Source organism: Folsomia candida, unplaced genomic scaffold, assembly GCF_002217175.1.
Source record: "Folsomia candida strain VU population unplaced genomic scaffold, ASM221717v1 Fcan01_Sc006, whole genome shotgun sequence".
Lineage (NCBI taxonomy): Eukaryota > Metazoa > Arthropoda > Collembola > Entomobryomorpha > Isotomidae > Folsomia > Folsomia candida.
Genome location: NW_019091198.1, coordinates 4,101,471 through 4,121,233, shown reverse-complemented (window position 1 = coordinate 4,121,233; position 19,763 = coordinate 4,101,471). Strand labels below are relative to the sequence as shown.

At 39.6% G+C, this 19,763-nt stretch overlaps 1 protein-coding gene across 1 annotated transcript; it reads right to left on the bottom strand.

Annotated features, from left to right (window-relative positions):
• Positions 1 to 9,565: 9,565 nt before the first annotated feature.
• Positions 9,566 to 11,017, bottom strand: LOC110851491. Its single transcript, XM_022099284.2, has 5 exons — positions 10,597 to 11,017; positions 10,438 to 10,519; positions 10,230 to 10,306; positions 9,975 to 10,167; positions 9,566 to 9,882 (listed from the first exon to the last, which is right to left on the bottom strand). The coding sequence occupies exons 1-5, from the start codon at positions 10,936 to 10,938 to the stop codon at positions 9,713 to 9,715; spliced, it is 864 nt and encodes a 287-aa protein (XP_021954976.2). The 5' UTR covers positions 10,939 to 11,017; the 3' UTR covers positions 9,566 to 9,712.
• Positions 11,018 to 19,763: the final 8,746 nt, after the last annotated feature.

Here is a 19,763-nt window from a genome sequence, read left to right as displayed (position 1 = left end):
TGCAAATGTTGAAGGATGAATGCAAATATAGACAGCGAAGCATGAGAGGTGTCGAGACCCATGTGATTCAATATGACTCCACTCAACCGTAATCAATCTACCGACCTGTCCTTCTCTATTACTCTGCCTCGTACGTACGCTTACACTTTTCACCAACCAACCAGCCACCCAACCAGGCAACCAAGTTCTTCTTGCCAACTCTCTCCTGGGGATAAACATCCACACGCATACTTGGCTGAGCATGATAATATACATGAAAAGACATATAGGGCGACTCATGAAAACAGTATTGAGTAACCATCTCAAGCTCCCTAAACCCAACCAACTACAAACTGTCCATCCATCCCTCTCTCTGACAATAATAACATAATGCGTCAAATTGCTGCTGAACTGAAACCAACATTGATCTGATCCTGAAACGGGTGAAATTTTCGTGTCCCGTTAATGTCTCATAGCTCAATAAATATATATATTTCTCATATTTCAATCTCGCCCATATGCATAATAATAATAATAATGCTGGCAATTCCTTCACCTCCAAATGCAACCGACCGTTGCTCCGAGAGGAAAAGGAAGCAGGTTGGGTGGGTGGTCAACACTTAACCCGAGGCCCCGCTGTCTTCATGACGTGCTGAGGTGGTCGGGAAAAGAAATACGTATACTTATCCACGTATAGGGAGGAGAAGTGGTAGTCGTAACTTAATGTGTGGAATGTGCTTACTTAGAGAAGAGAGCGAGCGGACAATTCTCATCACATTTCATCCCATCATTTGCTCCTTTCTCCACCAGCCAACATCCGACATCATATAATGGCCGAGAGCTGAATGACTGTCAGTCTCATCCGTCCCAATCCCATCCACGACTTACTTCATCTCATTCCGTCGACCTCACTCTTCAACACTTTGACGCGTCTTTCTCCATTTTCGGTGCGAATGGTGTCGGGGATTCTTAAGTTGCTGGATGAGTCAACAACGACCATGTGGTCAAATCATATAGCGTTCCAATGAGTATTCTTGGTCTCGAGTAAAAACGGAAATGTTTTTATTTTTGAAGGAGTTTGACCCTCCAAGAAAAAATATTTGCATGCAAAACGAAGGGACGATCAGGGATACATGAGCAGTCCGTAAATAGTTTTCGAGCGGAGGGAACCTTCTTCATGTACGTGTGTCTTCGTCTTCATCCCAACCTTCACATATTTCTGAAGGATGAGGGATGTTGGACTTTATTTCTCTCTCACTCTCGCCTCGTCCCGTTGAGGACTTAACGACTTCAGAAGCTAAAGGAAGCCAGGAGACGGCGAACATCCACTACCACGACCATTAGGGAGGGAGGCTTATATTTCACAAATTAAGCCCAGACATTGGGTTAAGGAGACATAGGGTCAACTCATCCCTGGTAAAATTTGCCAAATAAAAAATCTTCAAGACAACATTTTGGTAATGCATGCCCGCAACTAACCGACCAACAGTAATCCAACTGTGTAACGTCACCACGCCGTACCATTAGCAGTTATAGAACTACGGACCAGAGTTCCGTGTGATAACTCTGGTAATATGACCAACATGTCGAGACCATGGTCCACATATTTCCGAATCCTTTATACACATATCAATTTATATATATTCCACCTTCTTTGGTTCGTCTCACTCACTCCTGGGAGAGGAGAACTCTCTCTCATTCACAGACTGTGAGCCAGAAAGAAGTGGTCGACGATTAAATTGGTACTTTGGCCCTCGTTAGTAATGCCGCACCATTACTTACCCTCTTCCTGGTGACGAGGAGAGTTAGCCGGGTGAAGAGTACGACCGGTGATAGATTTCTACTTTCTCCATTTCGCAGAGATACATGCCGTCGTTGTAAACTTCCTTGGGGACCATGCATTGCATGAATGTCAATGTGTTGGCTTGTTCATAGACGTGGAAGGAGGATGACGTGAAATAAAAGTACGTACGTACGTATCAAGTGTAGAGTTTGGCTCAATTTAGTGTCACCCAAAGAAATTGGGACCATCCATTTACACTGAACTGAAGAATTAAGAGATGGACGACGCAACAGATTGATGAGTTAAATCCTAATCAGAGGATCAGCACAACATGCTCTAATCTCTCTAGGCTGACACTGAAGAATGTCAGGATTTCCTCCTTGCTGCCCAAACTGAAATGGATTTAATTGAAAGGGAGAAAAATGTGTGGCGAAAACACGATTTTGGAAGTTGGTGGTTTCTCCTCCAGTGCATCTCCTCGATGGAGAAGACCAAGAGATTAAACGTACGAATTGTGTGGAAAAAGTGGAGCTTTTTTCTCCGAGGACAACTTGTGACTGATAGACGCACAGATTTTGATGCCGTATTGTAAGGAGTTTACTCCATGTGTCCATTTGCACATCGCTCAAAGTAACGAAAACTATGAAAAAGACTGAGTTGGCTTACTACAATCTTCACCAAAAATCAAACTTTGATCGGATGTTCATAATTTTAGCATATTCTTGATCTTGCTATATCATGTCCAATATCAAACTCAACTTTTTTAAACTTTAATTTTTTTCAGAGAAATAACCCTTGTCAGAAAATGTTCAAAAATCCTGAAAACAATTTAAAAAATAAACTTGATATCGAATGTGATAAAATAACTATGTAGGGTCATGAAAATTTTTAAATTATGAAGATCTGACCAAAATAGGATTTTGGTGAATTTTTTAATGCGAACAGTTTTGCAAGAGATTCCTTTTTGAGTTAAAACCCCCCCTTCACTTTTCGTACACTTACAACATATCCAAATGGCATCAAAATCTGTGAGTCCTTCAGTCCAAAGCTATCCTCCTGAGTGAGCCCAATTGGGTTGTGGTTTGCAGAGATAGTAGCAGAAATGGACACACACTTGACTGGATGCGACGACGGCGATTTGCAACTGCGCTATACCGCTGGAAGTACTATGGGACAGAGAAGCTGGACATTTAATCATTATTAGTTTGTGCACGGACTTCCTCATTCACACGAGTTCCGATTGCCAATATCGCCTCCTCCAATTTTTCTGTCTCAAAAGATTTACTCGGATGGGGTGGACCGGTTGTGGTGTGCGGTGTGACATTCTTCCATCAAACGTGGGGGACGAAACATTCATCATGATATGTGCGTATTTCGTCTCGATCCTCTCTCCGGCTTACATTACATACATCATGCTTGCCAATAAGCTGCATCTTTCCCGATATCAGTTATACGAACGGATCCAAGAAATATCTATTCCAACAGTGAACCCAGGCTCGTATGTACAAAAAAATGTCGCCCTCTCCTTCTTCCCAAAGCCTTTGCAAGTTTCCTCATCTCATCCTCAGTGAGAAATCTCATAAAACGAAAAGCTTAAAAGGTTCGAAAATTTGTGATGCGATGCGATTCTGAAAGGGGATCGCACTGAATATAATAAAACATAATTTGTATTTATGACAAAACACTTGAGTCGATTCAGCAACATATATAAAAAGCAAAAGCAATATCATCACTACCCCAAAAGAAATAAGAAATGTAATGCAGCCATGGAGGCCAGGCTGGTACTTCGTACGTACGATGTACTCGTATAGTGGGTGGACGGACCACATTAAAGTCACGTCACGTTTACAGCACGAAGATTAGATGAGGACGACGGTTTTGTGGTGGTGGTTGGTGGGGGAGTTTATTTTGTACTTTATGCTCTTCTCGTAATATCGTGTGGCTAAAAGTAAAACAAAAATAATAATATCTCAGGTACTGGTATGTACGTAGTACGTACACGCAGGCCAGCCCGTCGCGGTATGAAATAAGGTGAAGCTAATCTGAGTCTACAGATCTGTGAAATGCGAGTTTCATTCCATTCCACCAGCGTCAAGTCAAAGCCAGGCTCAAAACGGTTAAAATTTAGACGATAAGGTGACGAGGAGCATGAAAGAAACCTGCCTCCGCGTCCCAAGTCCTTTGAAACGTAGTAAACGCTGCTGTTCAACGCCAATGTTAGCTCCCCAGAAGAGAAAGCTACATGCAGAACTGTACAACAACACCAATCCAATACAAAGGAGTATCCGGTTTCTGGTCAGGGAGTGAACAAAGAAGTTGAGCTCGCGGAAGTTGGATACGGGGCTCTAAGTGGACTTGATATCTTACACTCATGCAAAAATCTCATTTGATCATATCACCCAAACCTATACCCGAAATAATATATGTCTCTACTTCCAACAGTCCAATCCAATAGTCGTATAATCACCTCCACAATCTCAACCGCCCAACTTCCTATTAAAGCCGTGTAGCCCGTGGAACGTGGCTGGCAGTCGGAGAAGAGTTTCCAATTTGAATTTATCCCCAGTTTCACAACCATTACAACAATCAACAAAAGTGAATGGGGTAGAAGAAACAAGAAAGAAAAGAAATCTACTCCGTCAGGGAAATATTGTTATTTCATCCGAGTTAAATTGAATCGTTGCCGTGTTCCTTTGTTTTCAAAGTGATTCCATCATTCGCTGGCTACTTTCTCCAACAGCCAAACCTGAACTACGTATAGCACACCTACCTCTTCATCGGTATGCACGCAGATATGACCAGGATTTCCTCCTCCTTAAGGCAAGGTATGTGGCAAATTTATATCCACTAATTTACCTATGGTGAGCTATTTACGTCCATCAAGTCTGATTTGGTGCTGCTACATACATACACTGCAACCGGTGTTGTGTGCATGCAATCCCATTTTATCAACTTTTTAATAATTGGTTTCATACGATGAAATAAATTAGTAAATTTACACAATTGGAAACTTGATCGTAAATAATGCATTACTTCCGTGCTTTAATCATTCACTTCGTTTAGTACAATTAAATTGAGGATTATGTGTTCTTGTTGCTGGAACATTTCGTTATTCCTGCAACGATTAGGATCTAAGTAAGTAGAGCATATGTTGATAAATATGTATGTATGTGCATACAAGACATATACATAAAGTACTCTTGGAGTCCGGTGAATATATGCAAAGATAGAGATCGAATTACAATTTTCTATTTCTTTTTTATTAAACAACCACGCACAGGATTTCGCCCTCTTCTGAGGAGTCCAAAATTACAGTTTTCTCCAATATTTGTATATTGCTTCTAAATATAAGCAACATGATGAAATAACTCAATTTCGAAATCTGTATTTGTTTGAATTTGTTGACCTTTATTTTCATAAGTTCGTCTTGATTAAACGGAATTGGGCAATCACGATCATTAAATCATGCGTGAATTGCCCATTTCGAGTAAAACATTTCTCCTTTGTTTACAACCTACAGCTTGAAATGAGTGTAATGTATACTGTATAAATAAAACACGTATATATATTCCAATCTAGCTGATGGATCTATGTAGCTGCTGGTGTATGGAAACACTCTATCATCTCTCCTGGACGGACACCCCATACTTAAGTTGTTCAGCGTGACCACACTGGTACAACATTTCGCGTGAATTATCGTTCAAAAGTCACGAGCAGCTAAAGCAATTGGCGATTACACACACAACAAATCAAATCCATGAATAAAATACAAAGCCGTAAAAGTATCAAGTAACAACAACAATAAGTGTAACGATGAGCTACAACAAGTTTGCAAGCTTTTTTTTACCCCTTCTTCGTACGCATATTATTTAGGTGGACGTGGACCTGGTGAAAGAGGCGAAGACGAGAAGAATCAAAATAGCATTTTCTTTTTACTACGTTTTCTTTGTTTATGTTGCCCATTTCCAAAGATTTATGAGTTAATCTTTATTGAAGCGTGCCATTTTTGTTTGATATTGGGTGTCCATAAATATGTACACATGTATTTATGGGACTTAATGCTGGGAAGTGGGAGGAGGAGCGGAACGGAGAGGAAGGGTGAATTTAAAGCTAATCTTAAACACGGTCCGGTAATATTCGTCTAATATAAAGCCATTATCAGCAACGAGAGCTGCTCAACTTTTAACCATTAATACCCGTGTATGTACATACATATGTGGTCATGTGGGTTGTCTCGTTCCGTCTCAAATTCTGAATTCGAGTCACAACCTCGTCCAAGTGCACGCTTTACGAAGCAATGACAATAAAAATTTGGTGACGATAACCAAACTTTAAAACTTGAAGGAATGCCAACATTTCAAATTCGGATGCATTTGAGCAAAGAAACGGTTGCTTTGCTTGACATAATTTGTACAAAAACAACAAATTGCAGACGACGGAAGTCAAAGGATTGATTTTCAAATTTGTGCCAACGCCAGCAACGGCATTTTCCCACCAAGGATGACAGATCGTGTCTTCATTTGCCACAGTTAGTATTCTTCTCTCGAACCAAAACAAGCAATTTCCTGTGGAACAGCATTTCTTCAAAAAGTGAAAGTTGGTGACTGGTTGGGCAGGGATCTTTCATCAGAAATGTCGTCATGATTATTTAATAAGTCACAACAGTAACTTTTTTAACATTGCAAAAAAATATGATAAGGAAAGTCGCACTTTTAGTTAACCCATGTCAGTTTAAAGATTACATTTTTTCGACGACTCTACCAAGTTGTGCATGATTGTACCATAATATCCATAAGATCCATAATATCAAAAAAAGTCAAGCAAAACGCCGAGCAAAAAAATAAGGCAAAGTCAACTCTCGAATTCCAATGATGCCATGTCTTTTGTTTTCTTTGGTAGTTTCGTGTACGTTGAATTTTGGGAGATAAATCTCAAGACTATTCCATCACAAACAGTTGTTGTTTCCCATCCCAGAAGTACAGCATTGCTGACGTTTGACTTGAAATGATATTTGGAAATTTGAAATTGGACATTGTTCATTGAATTGTGGCCAACTTGCCGTGTAGAATACTAATCAAGTGTGCTGTTTTGTTAAGTATAATCCCACCCAATGCTCCATCCATAACCAATAATTATAATATGCTGGATACAACCGACCGTATATTGAGTGTGTATGTACATAGCATAACCTGCTTCTGCACATTGGACCGAGAAATGCTCGGCTGATACTATAAATAAAAGAACAAAACCTGAAGGGACGACGACGGTGTCATAACTTATTCTTGAAAAAAATTCTCACTACTCGAGATTATGCAAGCTTTCGTAAGGAGCTCGAGTGAACAGATTTTTTCACGCAGCACAAAAAGGTTCCACTTTCATTTAACTCGGAGCTTTCCAACTGATGCAAACAGTTTAACAGGACAGAAAATGGATACACACGGGAGGGTCTCTCTTTCTCTCCAAGTTTTCTGTCTTCAATCCATGTACGTATGTAGGACGTTACAATGGCAAGGGTTTACTTGCTGTTGAGGGCTTTCCCCACCACCACGGCACAAGTATTAGTAGTTTGGGTTGGCGTTGGCGTTGGCGTACTTTATTATCGTATAGTGTATGTAGTCAATGGGTTGGCAAACCTGAAGGCTGGGCAGAGACTGTCAACGTGAATGTAAAATATGGGAAACGGTTGATCGAATTTTGTAGGTCCACGGCCGCCGTTGTCGTCTTGTGGTGCCTTGGTGGTGGTCCTTGTTACTTTACTAGACGCTTATTATGAGTCTTCTTACCATTGACTGCACTGCCATTTCGACAAACCCACGCCTAGTCAAATATGTTTTGCAAATGCCAATCCCACGAAACCGTACCAAATCAGAGTCACTACTATAACCTGAAGGAGGGTGCATTTGATGTTATTGTTTCTCCTGAGTTTTATAGAACTTGGCAGTGTGTTGCTGGTTGAAGCTCATCATCTTATTTTGAGTTTATTTGGTTTCATGTCAAATATTTTGGGTTTGATCCATTAAAACTTTGAATAATACGTGCGGAATAAATGGATATGCTTCTTCCAAGAACAATTTTCAACAATTTCCAACTTGAGTGCCGTTACGTTCAACATATTCTCATTTCCTTCACCACCACTATCACGAAGTGCCGGAGGGATTTGGTAGACATGTTGAATTGAGTAAAGAAAGTTTTTGACCATTCCTTGTTAAAGTTAACGTTCCAATAATGTTCATCTTATCAACCCGTTCTGTACAGTTGTTGGAAAGCTTCAATCGTTTTTGTTGTAACACAAGAACATAGAAAATGTTGTGGGTAGTAGTTATGAGCCAGCAGCTCGGCGGTTGCAATAATGCTCTGTTGCCCGAAGACGACGTTCTTCACTCATCTTTGGGGAAAGATGTTCACACAAGTGAAATGAAAGTAGTGGTCTGGTGATGGTGGTGGAGTGTGGGGTGAGGAAAGTTTCTGATGATTTTGTCCCGAGTGGATATCCAATCGGAAAAGTTTTCATTGTCCAACTGTCGATTGTCCGGTATGGTCGTCACCGCCGCCGCCGCCAACAGCAGTCAACAGTAGTAACAGCAATAGAACCTTCAAGGAAGCAATATAGTGCGTCCAACCACTCGACGACCCTGGTTTTGTCATCATGGAACTAGATATCTGTATGAATTGGAATAGTAACTTAACCACCAACAACTTGCTATGCAATGCAGGTCGGATTTATATTTCTGTGATTTTACATCCACCATTTCCACCCACCCCATTGTTATATATCAAAAGGATTGTTTCCAATAAGCTGCTCTTCTGCATATTACAGAATGGAAATATGTCGTGAAGACGAGTTTCTCGTGGGTTTTCATTATGAGCGGATTAAAGGAATACAACAACCTGGGTCGTCCACAGCTTATTTTCTTTCAAACGTGTGTTTCTATATATGTTCGGAGCCACCTAGGACGCGGATGTTTTCCACTCTAATGGACGCAGCATAATACTTTGCATGTTAAAACAGAGTGAGAGAGATTGGATGATATATCTTCATAAACAATGTGGAGACGACAGGTGAAAATATATGGCTGGGAAGAGTAGCGTAGGATAAAGATGGAAAGCACATGATGATGATGAAGGAGTGAAAGGTGAAGGTGGTCGTCCTCTTCTCGTCGTCGTCGTCGTCGTCCGCTTTCTGTGGGTTCATTCATGCACATCTCATCATCAAGTTGACGGCCCACTTGAACTTATTCTAATCGAATGCCACTTCCATCCAAGTCCCAATTCCCACCATTTCAAGAATTCGCGAGTGTTGAACAAACTGAACACAAACTAAAAACTTCATCCTCGCCCAGCCAGCCATCGCCACGCCACGACATGCTTTGTGAGCATCACCTGCTACTTCTGCTACTATACTCCCACACCCACTGACAAGATTGTCTCTGTTCAGTGTTCAAACAACGTTTGACTACTCAAGTAGTACTAGCAACACTCGGAGGAATGTTCATGCATTTTGATGGAGGAGTTTTTTTTTTAAAAAAAGTTTGTTCAGAGTCCGTCCCAACGTCTCTCTACATATCTCACCAACTTTATGAGGCTGCGGTGGACCAGAGAAGTTTTCCTGGAGAAAACCTTTATTTTGATTGTAGACTATACTATGGATGATGCGTCATGAGCATTATTTTTTTTACGAATTCTACAATCTACAGAATGGAAATTGAAATTGTTTTCTAGGCAAAACCTGAGATTTTCAAAATGCTTATAATTTTAGAATAAATTGTTTTCAAATATTTGTGTCTTTCAGTGCGATATGTTTGATTTAATACAAATTGGCTTGAAATTTTTTCAAATTTAGAATTTTAAAATGGTTAGGTATTCAAGAGAGATTTTCAGACATCCAGTACAACACTGGCAAAAGATACACTAAAAATTTGGAATTGGCCATGGTAGTGACATGGTAGTAGCTCAGGCCATTGCAGGTAAGTGTAAATGCTGGTGAGGACGATTGTGGTGAGAGTGATTTTGAGGAGGCTCAGGTTCTTTGGCTGCATGGACGAGGTCAATTAATTGGCTGTCTGGATCAGCAACAGTGGTGACAGATTCATTGAGGCGGTGGATATTGTCATCTTCCATTGCTAGAGAACATGTGTGCATTTTAATTATCAGGTGTACTTTACAATTAGATAAACTATTTCAGATAAACCGTTAACGTATCTTGTACACTAACCATTAAGACGGGCCCTGCGTCGTAGCAAGTACCGGTCCCAAGAGAAAACAAGCCACATTTCATACACTCTTATTGCCAATGGAACCGCGTGCATATAGTTCCATTCGACTTTGAGCCAAACCATGTGACCAATTAGCAACGCAGAAGCATAGGTATTGCACACCATATAAAAAATCCCTGGCCATCGTTTCATCTAAAAAAAAAAATGATGACTGGATGATGACGATGATTTAGTTATACACTTAGTAAACTTACAAAAGGGATACACAATAACAAAGTCCACCCCACCACAGCCGAGGAGAAGTATGCCGCAAATAGCATCCAGAGGGAATCTACCACACAAATTAAGAAAACCTTGTCATTACCCCTAGAACCTTTCACAATTATGAATATCTCCCCGTCTTGCATATATCATGATTTTCCATAAATTCCTCCCAATCGTTAAGGTAACTTAAATTAAAACCTTTCATTGTAGACTGCTTCTGCTTTATGTCCAAGGCGCAAATGTTATACGCTACAAAGATCGTCACGCAGGTGTAGATAAACTAATAATTATCAAAGTCAGGTAAGTAACATACTATGTCATTCAAGATTTAGAATAAAAAATAATAAATAAACCCACTCCATCCGCAAATGAGAAAAGCTCAACCGTACTTCCCAATTTAGAGCACGGTGGGAAACAGCAAACCCTATTTGGGGCGCAATAACAATTGTCGGCATTCGAAACTTCGTCAGCCGAATCCTCCTCAAGCACCCAGTGCCGAGCCATTTCGATGAGTTGATGGGAAGGTCCTCGATTTTCACGACGTTGTCGACGTTGATCGTTCTGGTTTTGCCGTGTCTCCTGCCGGTTCCGCTGGTGATGGTGTTCTCCATGTTCTGCCCGTTGTTGTGCTGGTGGTGGTGGGGGTAAATTCCCATCCCCTGCGGCTGCAACCATGGCTGAGTTGTCCACTTCAACCATGACGAGTTGATGTTACTACAATAGTTAGATAATTCGAATGATAAGTGAGGAAGAGAGAGAGAAAAAATGCGAGATGCTGTGTCGGCCGAAGTCAAAAAATTATGAGAGCCAGCAGCTGCTGGATGGACTTTTCACTACTTTTTGGAATCGGTAACTATGAGCAACCAAAAATAATGAGCAAAAATGCTGATGACCATACGTCGGATATGAATGAAAAATTACTTTTTCCATTTATTGACCTACAGGCACCAAACTTTCTGAGAATGTTTATGGTCACTAGTAGTTAGGTCACGTAGGTCAAAGCATATTTTCTCATATTGGTCATATTTTCAGGTTTTGGGACATATTCATATTCCCGATCATATTTCGGGGTTTTTTTCGTTCATTTTATCATTTTTGGCCAAATTCTAAGATTTGGCAACCAAATCGACAGAAAATGACAAAAAATTCAGTTTTCTCACAATGATTCATTGTGAGAAACTTTCAGAAATTTACGTTCAGTTTCGCCTCAGGTGATTTAATTCATTGGGAATGCATTAAATCACCCCAGAACTTGTTTATTTGAAAAAAATGAGCATTACAAGAAAATATATCAAAAAATTAAGCCAAAAATTTAAAAAATAAAGTCATTTTTATGGTCATATTTTGGGGATTTTTACGGTCGTTTTTCATTCATATTTTGAGGTTTTATCGGTCATTCATATCCGACGTCTGCTGATGACAATGACTATGCATAAATGTCTTGAAAACTCCTTCGGAATAAGTTCATTTCATTTCATTATTAAGTTCACATTATCGGCTGCTATTTAGTCCTTGGAAATAAATATAGATTGCTGATGCTGCTTTGCTTTAAAAATTATATTTATTAAATATTTATATCCACCAGAAAAATATGCCTTATTGCTCACAAATCTCAACTGTTAATTTTCAGCACACAAAACAAACATGTTTCATGTTATATAAATGTTGTTGTGTACTGAAAATACTGAAATATATATAAATGTATCATCGCAATCATATAAAAAGTCACTACTGTGACGGATGGACGCCTCCAGTCTATTTTTTGGCAGCCTAAAATTCCAGCACGCAAATTTGATATCATCAGAACAGAAAGACGATGTCTGAGTTCACTACTTGAAACGGACAAGGTTGAAGTCCTCAAGTCCACAATTTACATTTCATTTAGACTGTTTAGTCAGTTTAGTGCCAAACTGGAGAGAACTTATTGTCGTAAAACCGCCATAAAAAGTAAGTTTGGTGAGTAAACTAAGTTTTTCTCTCGATCCATATATTTTCTACACAATGTACAAAATGAGATGAGCGCAATACTATTCTAATTTGGGGGGAGGGCACGACGACCGTCGAATTGGAAGGGTTTACTTCGTATTGACGAAACATGTTGAGATTGGAACGGCATAAAATACATAATTGCACATTTAGTCAGAGGAAGCTCGTGACAATTTTTGATGCATGACTACAGTGTGATTTTAGTCGAGGTCAAATTGTGACGAAATAAGTGCCCCCCTCCAGTGAGGAAATTTATAAACTTGCAAATTCAAAATAGTAGTAAAACTCGGAGCCAAAAAGAGAGACAGCCGGCATGCATAGCTGGAACAGTTGACTCTAAAGTAAATTAAATGTATAAAATCAAAAGCACTACTCATACCTTCCTCCCCGTCTATCTATCTATTAACGTATACAACTTCTTCCTCTTCCTCATCGTCGTCTCGTCGTTGTCGTAATGTAAAAGATGCGATACAAATTTTCTTGGCAATCGTTGTAGTAAAATGTTTATGACGGATCCTTGATAACCCGATACCTACAGGGCCACGCCAAACTCTTTCCGATACTCGTCAACTCTTGGTCTCTCTGCTTGGTGAAGTTGGCATAAGCTGATGCTGCTGGAGGAGGAGGGTTGAGATCAAAATCCAATTAGGGACATGTCGCTCATCAGGATCAAATTAACGGATCACAAGAAACCGTTTTTTAGTTAACTCTAAAGTAATAACTCTGGGAGGCAAAATATCACATTAAATATTTGGTAGCAGAGCAAACCAACATTTTGACAAACCATATTTAATAGAAGCGCAATAAAAATTCATGATATTAAAAACGGTTCGTCTCATCACGAGAGTGAAAACTACTTGGTTTCCATCCATCCACCGATAATGATTTATTTTAGACGAGTTTCTTGCCCATGTTTGATTTCCCAGTTTCGAACCCACTACCACCATCACAGTTCGCATAATATGGTTTAAAAACACTTCACATGCATGCATACATGCTCGTGATCAAGACCCACGCTGATTTAGAAACACATTAGGACTAAGCTTTCATCTTACTTTCGAAATAATTATGTAATTTTCCAGCTCGGAGTTGAGACATTTGAAATTTGAGCTGGGAGGTTTTGTGAATTTATGTGAGCAATAAAGCCAGTCCCTTATGGCAGGGGAGTAAGCTATGAAAAATTTAAGCAAGTTTGAGCGTCTCTCATGCGAAGCCTATGTGTTATGGCCTCTGGACTACGGAAGAGGAAGATGGTATTATACGAATCGCGTAGTTGTAGAGTCTCGGAACGAATTAAAAAGTTGGAGAAAGCGAGCTCGCATCTTGGTCGTCCCTTCTTCTTCCCCGCCCATCTTTTAGTCCTTCTTCTTCTGGGTTCGTGTCCATTGTCTCCGTCTCCAAACAAAGCAAGCACAAGGCACCCACCCACCCACCACCACCACCACCCACCCTATAAATTCAAATGTTTTCCCTGCTCAGAACCAGATGCATACAGATTTAGTATCATTCAACTATCAAATTTAAACAAACATTAAGTAAGTCTCACTCAGTCTCATTGTCAGTCCCAGCAAGGAGCGAAGGTTTACCAAGTTGCTCTTGGTGGTGGTGTGGCGGATGGGAGATAAACTTTGGCAACAAATCTTGGAGTGAATTTGGAACCGTCTCATTAACTATTAAAAAGGAAGGGAGGCATTGAACATGTCAGGGGGTGATATATAGTTAATTACCATCCAAGATGTGTCCTCCAACCAAGGGGGCACCAGCAACGCCTGCCTGCCTCAGTCCACCACGACGGGTCCTTCATCGTCGCCACTCTGCATGACTCTTTATTCTTCTTCTTCAACAACTAGACCATGCAACACCGCAATCTGTGAGAACAAGCAAAGTTGACGCCGTTCTTCTTGCCGAGCATTGACTGCGAGCAGTAGTTGCATCAAATCTCTGGAGACTGAAGCGATGCGATTAAATTGTCTTTGAAAGGGGTATAATAGTAAAAGCATGACAGAAAGGACATGTTTTTCTCATGCATCTCTTCGGAGCAGGTGATTTTCAAGTCAAAGAAAACCAGATCCTGCCAGCTAGTCGTCGTCTTCTTCTTCATACTTCAGCAGGAAGGAGCAGGCAGGAGTAGGAGTGAGAATTAAGGTAGCTGGCTGTACTACGCCCTGGCTGAATTTGTTAGTATTCCGCGTAATGAGCTCAAACATATTTTACCACAAACAACCTCTGGTTCATGTTCCCGTATAAGGACGAGAGTGAGGGAGAGACATGATTTGCATCACTCCGACTTCTGGTCTCCCACACGTAGGGGCAACTTATAGGAGCAAAGGTGAAAATTCAAGCCATGCATTATGAAGTTAAATCTCGTTTCAAACTTTCACTTCCATTCTAGAAGGATTTGTTCCACAACCACTGCTCGCTCGCCCTCCTGCTTCATCTCCCTACCACCAACATGTCCAAAAGTAACTCCTCGGCGAGATCCATTCATCTGCCTAAACTAAACGGAGAAAGTTACGTCGGCAAGGCGTAAGCCCATGTATAAATGATACAGCGATATCAAAGTTGAACTTAGAATGACGGACGAGGCTCGTTAATTTTTGAAAAAGTTGTACCATAATGACAAACTACTGAAATTTGGGGTGGAAGAGCAGTTAAGTTAGTGGGATGGGATGGGTTATTAACTTGTTCATGAACTATCATTTCATCCCACACCCACTCTCATCAATTCGCAATTTTACCAACCATCCAGCCTACCTACCAACCTATCTGCCTACACATAAACCATTTCTAAACCATCGCCGCGGTAAATAACAAAGAGCAGTCGTAATCGTGATCGCTACTTATTTTACATGCCATCCTTCTCCACAGAATGGAATTTCTCCCTACAACTTTTAGGCATAGAGATTAACTCATTAGCTTTTGGGTTGTTCTATGCATTTTGAAAACTGAAGGAAATATTGCTATTTTAATGTCCATTTTCCATCCATGGATCCCAGTCCTATCTAAATTTGACTAATTGTGTAATTCAATCATGCGTATTTCTTCTCCCTGCCTTCTGAGAATTTGCGTAATAAAACTAGATAAAATACAAAACTTTACGCATCAGTCCCATCCAAATAACATATTGATAACTCAGCAATGATAAAGACCCTCCTACAACTCCTCCTCATAAATAGTTCCTCCGAGTTCATACAGAATAAAGCCTTCAATTTACTCAGACTACAATAAAGCCCCACACAACAAAAAGATTATTTCATTTCATTTGTCCTGCCATACACACCTTTCCCAGGTTTCTTTAATCTAGATGTCAACCCATTCTATATTTTAGGTCTTTGGAAAACCCGTTTCCCCTTTATCGACGAACACGCCAGAAACCCATAAATCCCCAGGTTTTACCTCTCTCTCTCTCTCTCCGGTAAGTATGTGCGAATTTGTGCCTTTGCTTGGTGTGCGTCTGGTTGGCTTCATTTGTTGAATGAGAGAAAAGTACAGTTTGTTGGTGGAAAGTGCGTCTTTAGCGTCGCGGGATGAGATGTAATGTCGAATGGTCTCCCACATACGAGTACACATGATGCGGAGTGAAAGCAGTTTTTGTGTTTTCAAATGTGCTGAGTGGTAATAAACTTGGATGGATAATTCGGGCGTTTTGGTTCTGCAGTAATTTTTACGACTTAACGTTAACGTTACTATCATTTCATGGGCAGGTAGATATGTGTGTGAGTAGAATGGCTGTGTGGGTTTGAACACTCACAACCAACAATTTCATCCCACATCTTGTCAACTCCCTTCATTTCGTGGTGCGTTGAGACGATATATATGAAAACAAACAGTAAAACCCGATAGGCATTCTTTACATGGCGGCGTAGGATGCACGAGCCTTATGTACACACAACAACATACCTTCATTCAGCCCCGTGTCATCACAAAGACACTCTTCAAATAACCAAAATAGAATGAATTTGGTTGTTAGTGAACTTGATTCATTCGTCGTAACAGGAGAGAATTGTTTTGCACCATTTGACATGACTTTTCCCGTCGTGTCTTGTCTTCACTGAACTTTCTGTCTCCTCTTCTGCCTTAATTTTCTAGTCTTTACAAATCAAAGAAAATAATTTGGCTCGAATTGGTATCAAATTATCCCTTCCCTACGCATCAAAGAACTCTAACCGCAAGAGCAATACAGAATAAATGCGGGTTTCTTGAGAACAAAAGATTCGTATTGAATATTAAAAAATACAAATCTACACCTCCAAAATGTTCACCAAGTTGAAAGCTCCAGTAACAATTTGTATCAAGCATCTCATCAGTTGGTACGAAAAGTAACTGCACGGCAAAAACCTAGCTCGGTGCCTGCACTCTCCTCAGTCAGCCATTTTCCTAATACGTCGGATTGAAGAAAGTAGCTAAAGCCAACCTCCAAGTACAAGAGAGTTGCGACTTGTGTGACTAACAATGTGCCCATAAAACCGCGACAGAGGTGGATGACGGAGGTATCAAATAAAATTTTATAGATCGCAAACCAGATGGGGAAAGATCTTTGCCTCACTTTATTGTCTCAAAATGGTGAAAATGGTGAATATCATGTCCGACGCCAAGGTAATAACTGCGAAGAGTGAACGAGAGGAAACGGCAGGATGTGAACAAAAAAGAACGCCACATCCACCAACCACCACTTAAATTGTAAGCGTGCAGTTGGAATGGCTGAAAAATTTAATCCAAATCAACTCGGGAATTACCTGAATAAAAAAACTCGCTGTTTTCCTGCCACACCGTTTTGCAGATAGTTCTTTTTTCCTCGTGTATTAATACCACGGAAGTGAAGGGTTAAATATGCTCTGCTATTTTAGTTCATTTCGTGTATGCAAATGGTACAACTTTTAGAAAATATTTATTTGTGGTGTGAAAGGTACATATTAAGTATTTTCTCAATTTCAAAAACTGAAAACCAACTTTATCACAGTGAGTTACTTTTCCCTTACGTATGTAGAGCAATAGTTAACATTAAGCTTTTCATTACGCCTCATCATTCCAACACATCTTTAGCTCCTGGTTGAGTAGTCGTTGCCAGAGTAGTCGTCGGATAAGAGCAAAATCTTAAGCAATGTATAAAGTACAGCCCAAGAAGACTGGGATGGAAATAGTTGTGAAATATTAATGAAATCTTGGACCAAAGGAGAGCGGCCGGATTAATTAAAAATGCATGCTCATCCAGCGACAGAGCTCATGCTCATGAATTACAACTTGAACTCCACAAACAACTAGCAGGGAACTCACCAGAGTTTGCACAACACTACGTAAATTCTTGATGTTAGGTTGAACCTCCGTCGGTAAGTAAGCGTGAAGAGTATTTGCAAATTATCGAGAGAACAAACGCCATGGGGCCGTTGTTTGTGTTGCTCGCATATTTGAGGCAGTTCGCCCTGCTCCATCTGCATCCAGTTCAGAAGGAGAGGAGAAATTGGGTAACACCGGAATCCGGGTAGATGGCAAACCTGGTTCAAACGTGGAAACCCGACTTGGAAAAACTTTGAAAATCATGGAACCTTAGAAAATGACTTATTGTCAAGAAAAAGCATGCAAGTAACAGTTTATTAGTGAGTATTATGCATGATTAAAAATGATAAGCAAAACGTTATTGGTTTTTATCTTATATAAATAAAAAATATTAAGGTGTATAGAAAGCATGGGAAAGAAAGCCCGGAAAATCATGACATGATACTCCGATGCAACAAGAAAAGTAGACTATAATAAATACAAAAGTTTATTCTCCAATCACAATATTGGTTTTATGCGTCTCAATTAGTCAGGTAAATTGTAATATTAAAAAAAGCGACACATTTTAAATTATTTAATTCATAATTTGTTTGACATATCATAAGTGGTTAAAATAAAAAAACCTCTTATAGTTAGAAACGTATAAACTAATATTCCAGCAATTTAAATTTTTCTCCAAATTAGCGAAGATTAAAGTAGCTTAAAATTCCAAGTTTTAGACTTAGAAAGTAAATTCGTTCGGAATTTGAAATTTGCAACGCTAGATGTACTTCACAGTGCCGTTTGGAGAGAAAGCATTGCCCGAAAGAAGAGCGAGTATTATCCTTCAGCATTAGCGTTATTATCGGAGATTTCGTTAAGAAGTACAAGAAGCAAATTTGATTATTATTATGAAATTCGCACACAAAACTACTTTTTTCCCTGTTGTAACTTATTACTTTCTAGGCTGCGAATAAATGTTGAGATTCTACATATCGTTTCTGAGCTTAAACACCCTTTTATAGTTTACGTTGGCTCCTTTTTACACACGTTTTACTACTTTTTACTTGTGTACTTTTTTGCCATGTATGTGAAAATTTACGCCTTGTATTAAATCTTGGCTCCCATACATGAGCTCATTTCATAAACATTCTTCATGTGTTTGTATATCCAGCACTTTTTTTATTATATTTAGCTGTTTGGGGTGAAAAGAGTGGAAAACGGCATAAAATGAAAATCTCATGCTATCAAATGGCTCCATCCATCCACTTTGTTACATCCGATAAAAAGTTATGCCAGAATACAATCTCTTGAAAATATTTGTGGCACAGTTAATGATTAATTTCATACGACTCGGTCCGTGACGCGAGGACGCCGGGTTGCAAAAGTATATGACTAAGTGCTCAAAACCCATCGAAAAGAGGAAAAAAATTAAAATCTAGAATGCTTTAATCACATCAAATCATCAAATAAAAATAAAAATAGGATTGCCTGTTACAATCACATTAGTGGATTTCGGATTTCTTTCCTCTGTAAATTTTTACTTTATTCGAAGGAAATGCCAGAGCCCTTCCCAACCGGTGCACTTTGTGTAAAGTAAACAGGAGTAGTAAATAAGTAAGCGAAAACAGTTTTTAGATGTTGGTCAAGATAGCAATTCTATGTTTTACTAGGAGCTGCGAGGAAATTGTCCTCATTGTGCTGTGAAGCAGTTGGGTCAAAATTGGCCTTAAATATAAATCTATGAGCAGTGTGGGACTTATCGACGGTCCAATCACCAAATATAAAAATCGAAGTGAAATGAATTGTAGATTGTACATTATAGCTCTCCTCCCACATTTTATGTTTCCTATCTATATAAACAAAAATCTACAATCTAATCCACTCCTGCCATTGCACAACCTTCCCCCTTCTTCCTATACGTACGCAGAGTCGTAGTAGTTTAGTTGGCAATCAACGTGCAGTTCGCTAGAAAATATAATAAAATGCTTCAGCAAGTGGTATTTAGGAACTTTGTCTCACTTTAGCACATAAATATCTTGAATCCATTTGCTCACAAAAAGCGAATTGCATTCCTTTCAGCCATTCATGAGACTTTTAGCAATATCGACCATTACTTGAGAACATTGCAATGAAATCGATGGAATTCTGAATAATTTTAGCCAAAATTTTGATACCATGCATTTAATTAAATTTCGATTTTAACCCGGTATAAATGATTCAGCAAAAATAAATAAATTAAAAAAGTTGCAGCGGATTTCTGATTGATCTTCTCCAAAGTGACT

What these genes read in the sequence shown, in the direction of transcription:
- LOC110851491 (XM_022099284.2), bottom strand. Translation starts at nt 10,938, where the DNA reads ATGGTTGAAGTGGACAACTCAGCCATGGTTGCAGCCGCAGGGGATGGG. An exon ending in TTTTCTCATTTGCGGATGGA is followed by an intron (nt 10,520 to 10,596) that starts GTGGGTTTATTT and finishes GATAATTATTAG; the next exon opens with TTTATCTACACCTGCGTGAC. An exon ending in ACGCAGGGCCCGTCTTAATG is followed by an intron (nt 9,883 to 9,974) that starts GTTAGTGTACAA and finishes CATGTTCTCTAG; the next exon opens with CAATGGAAGATGACAATATC.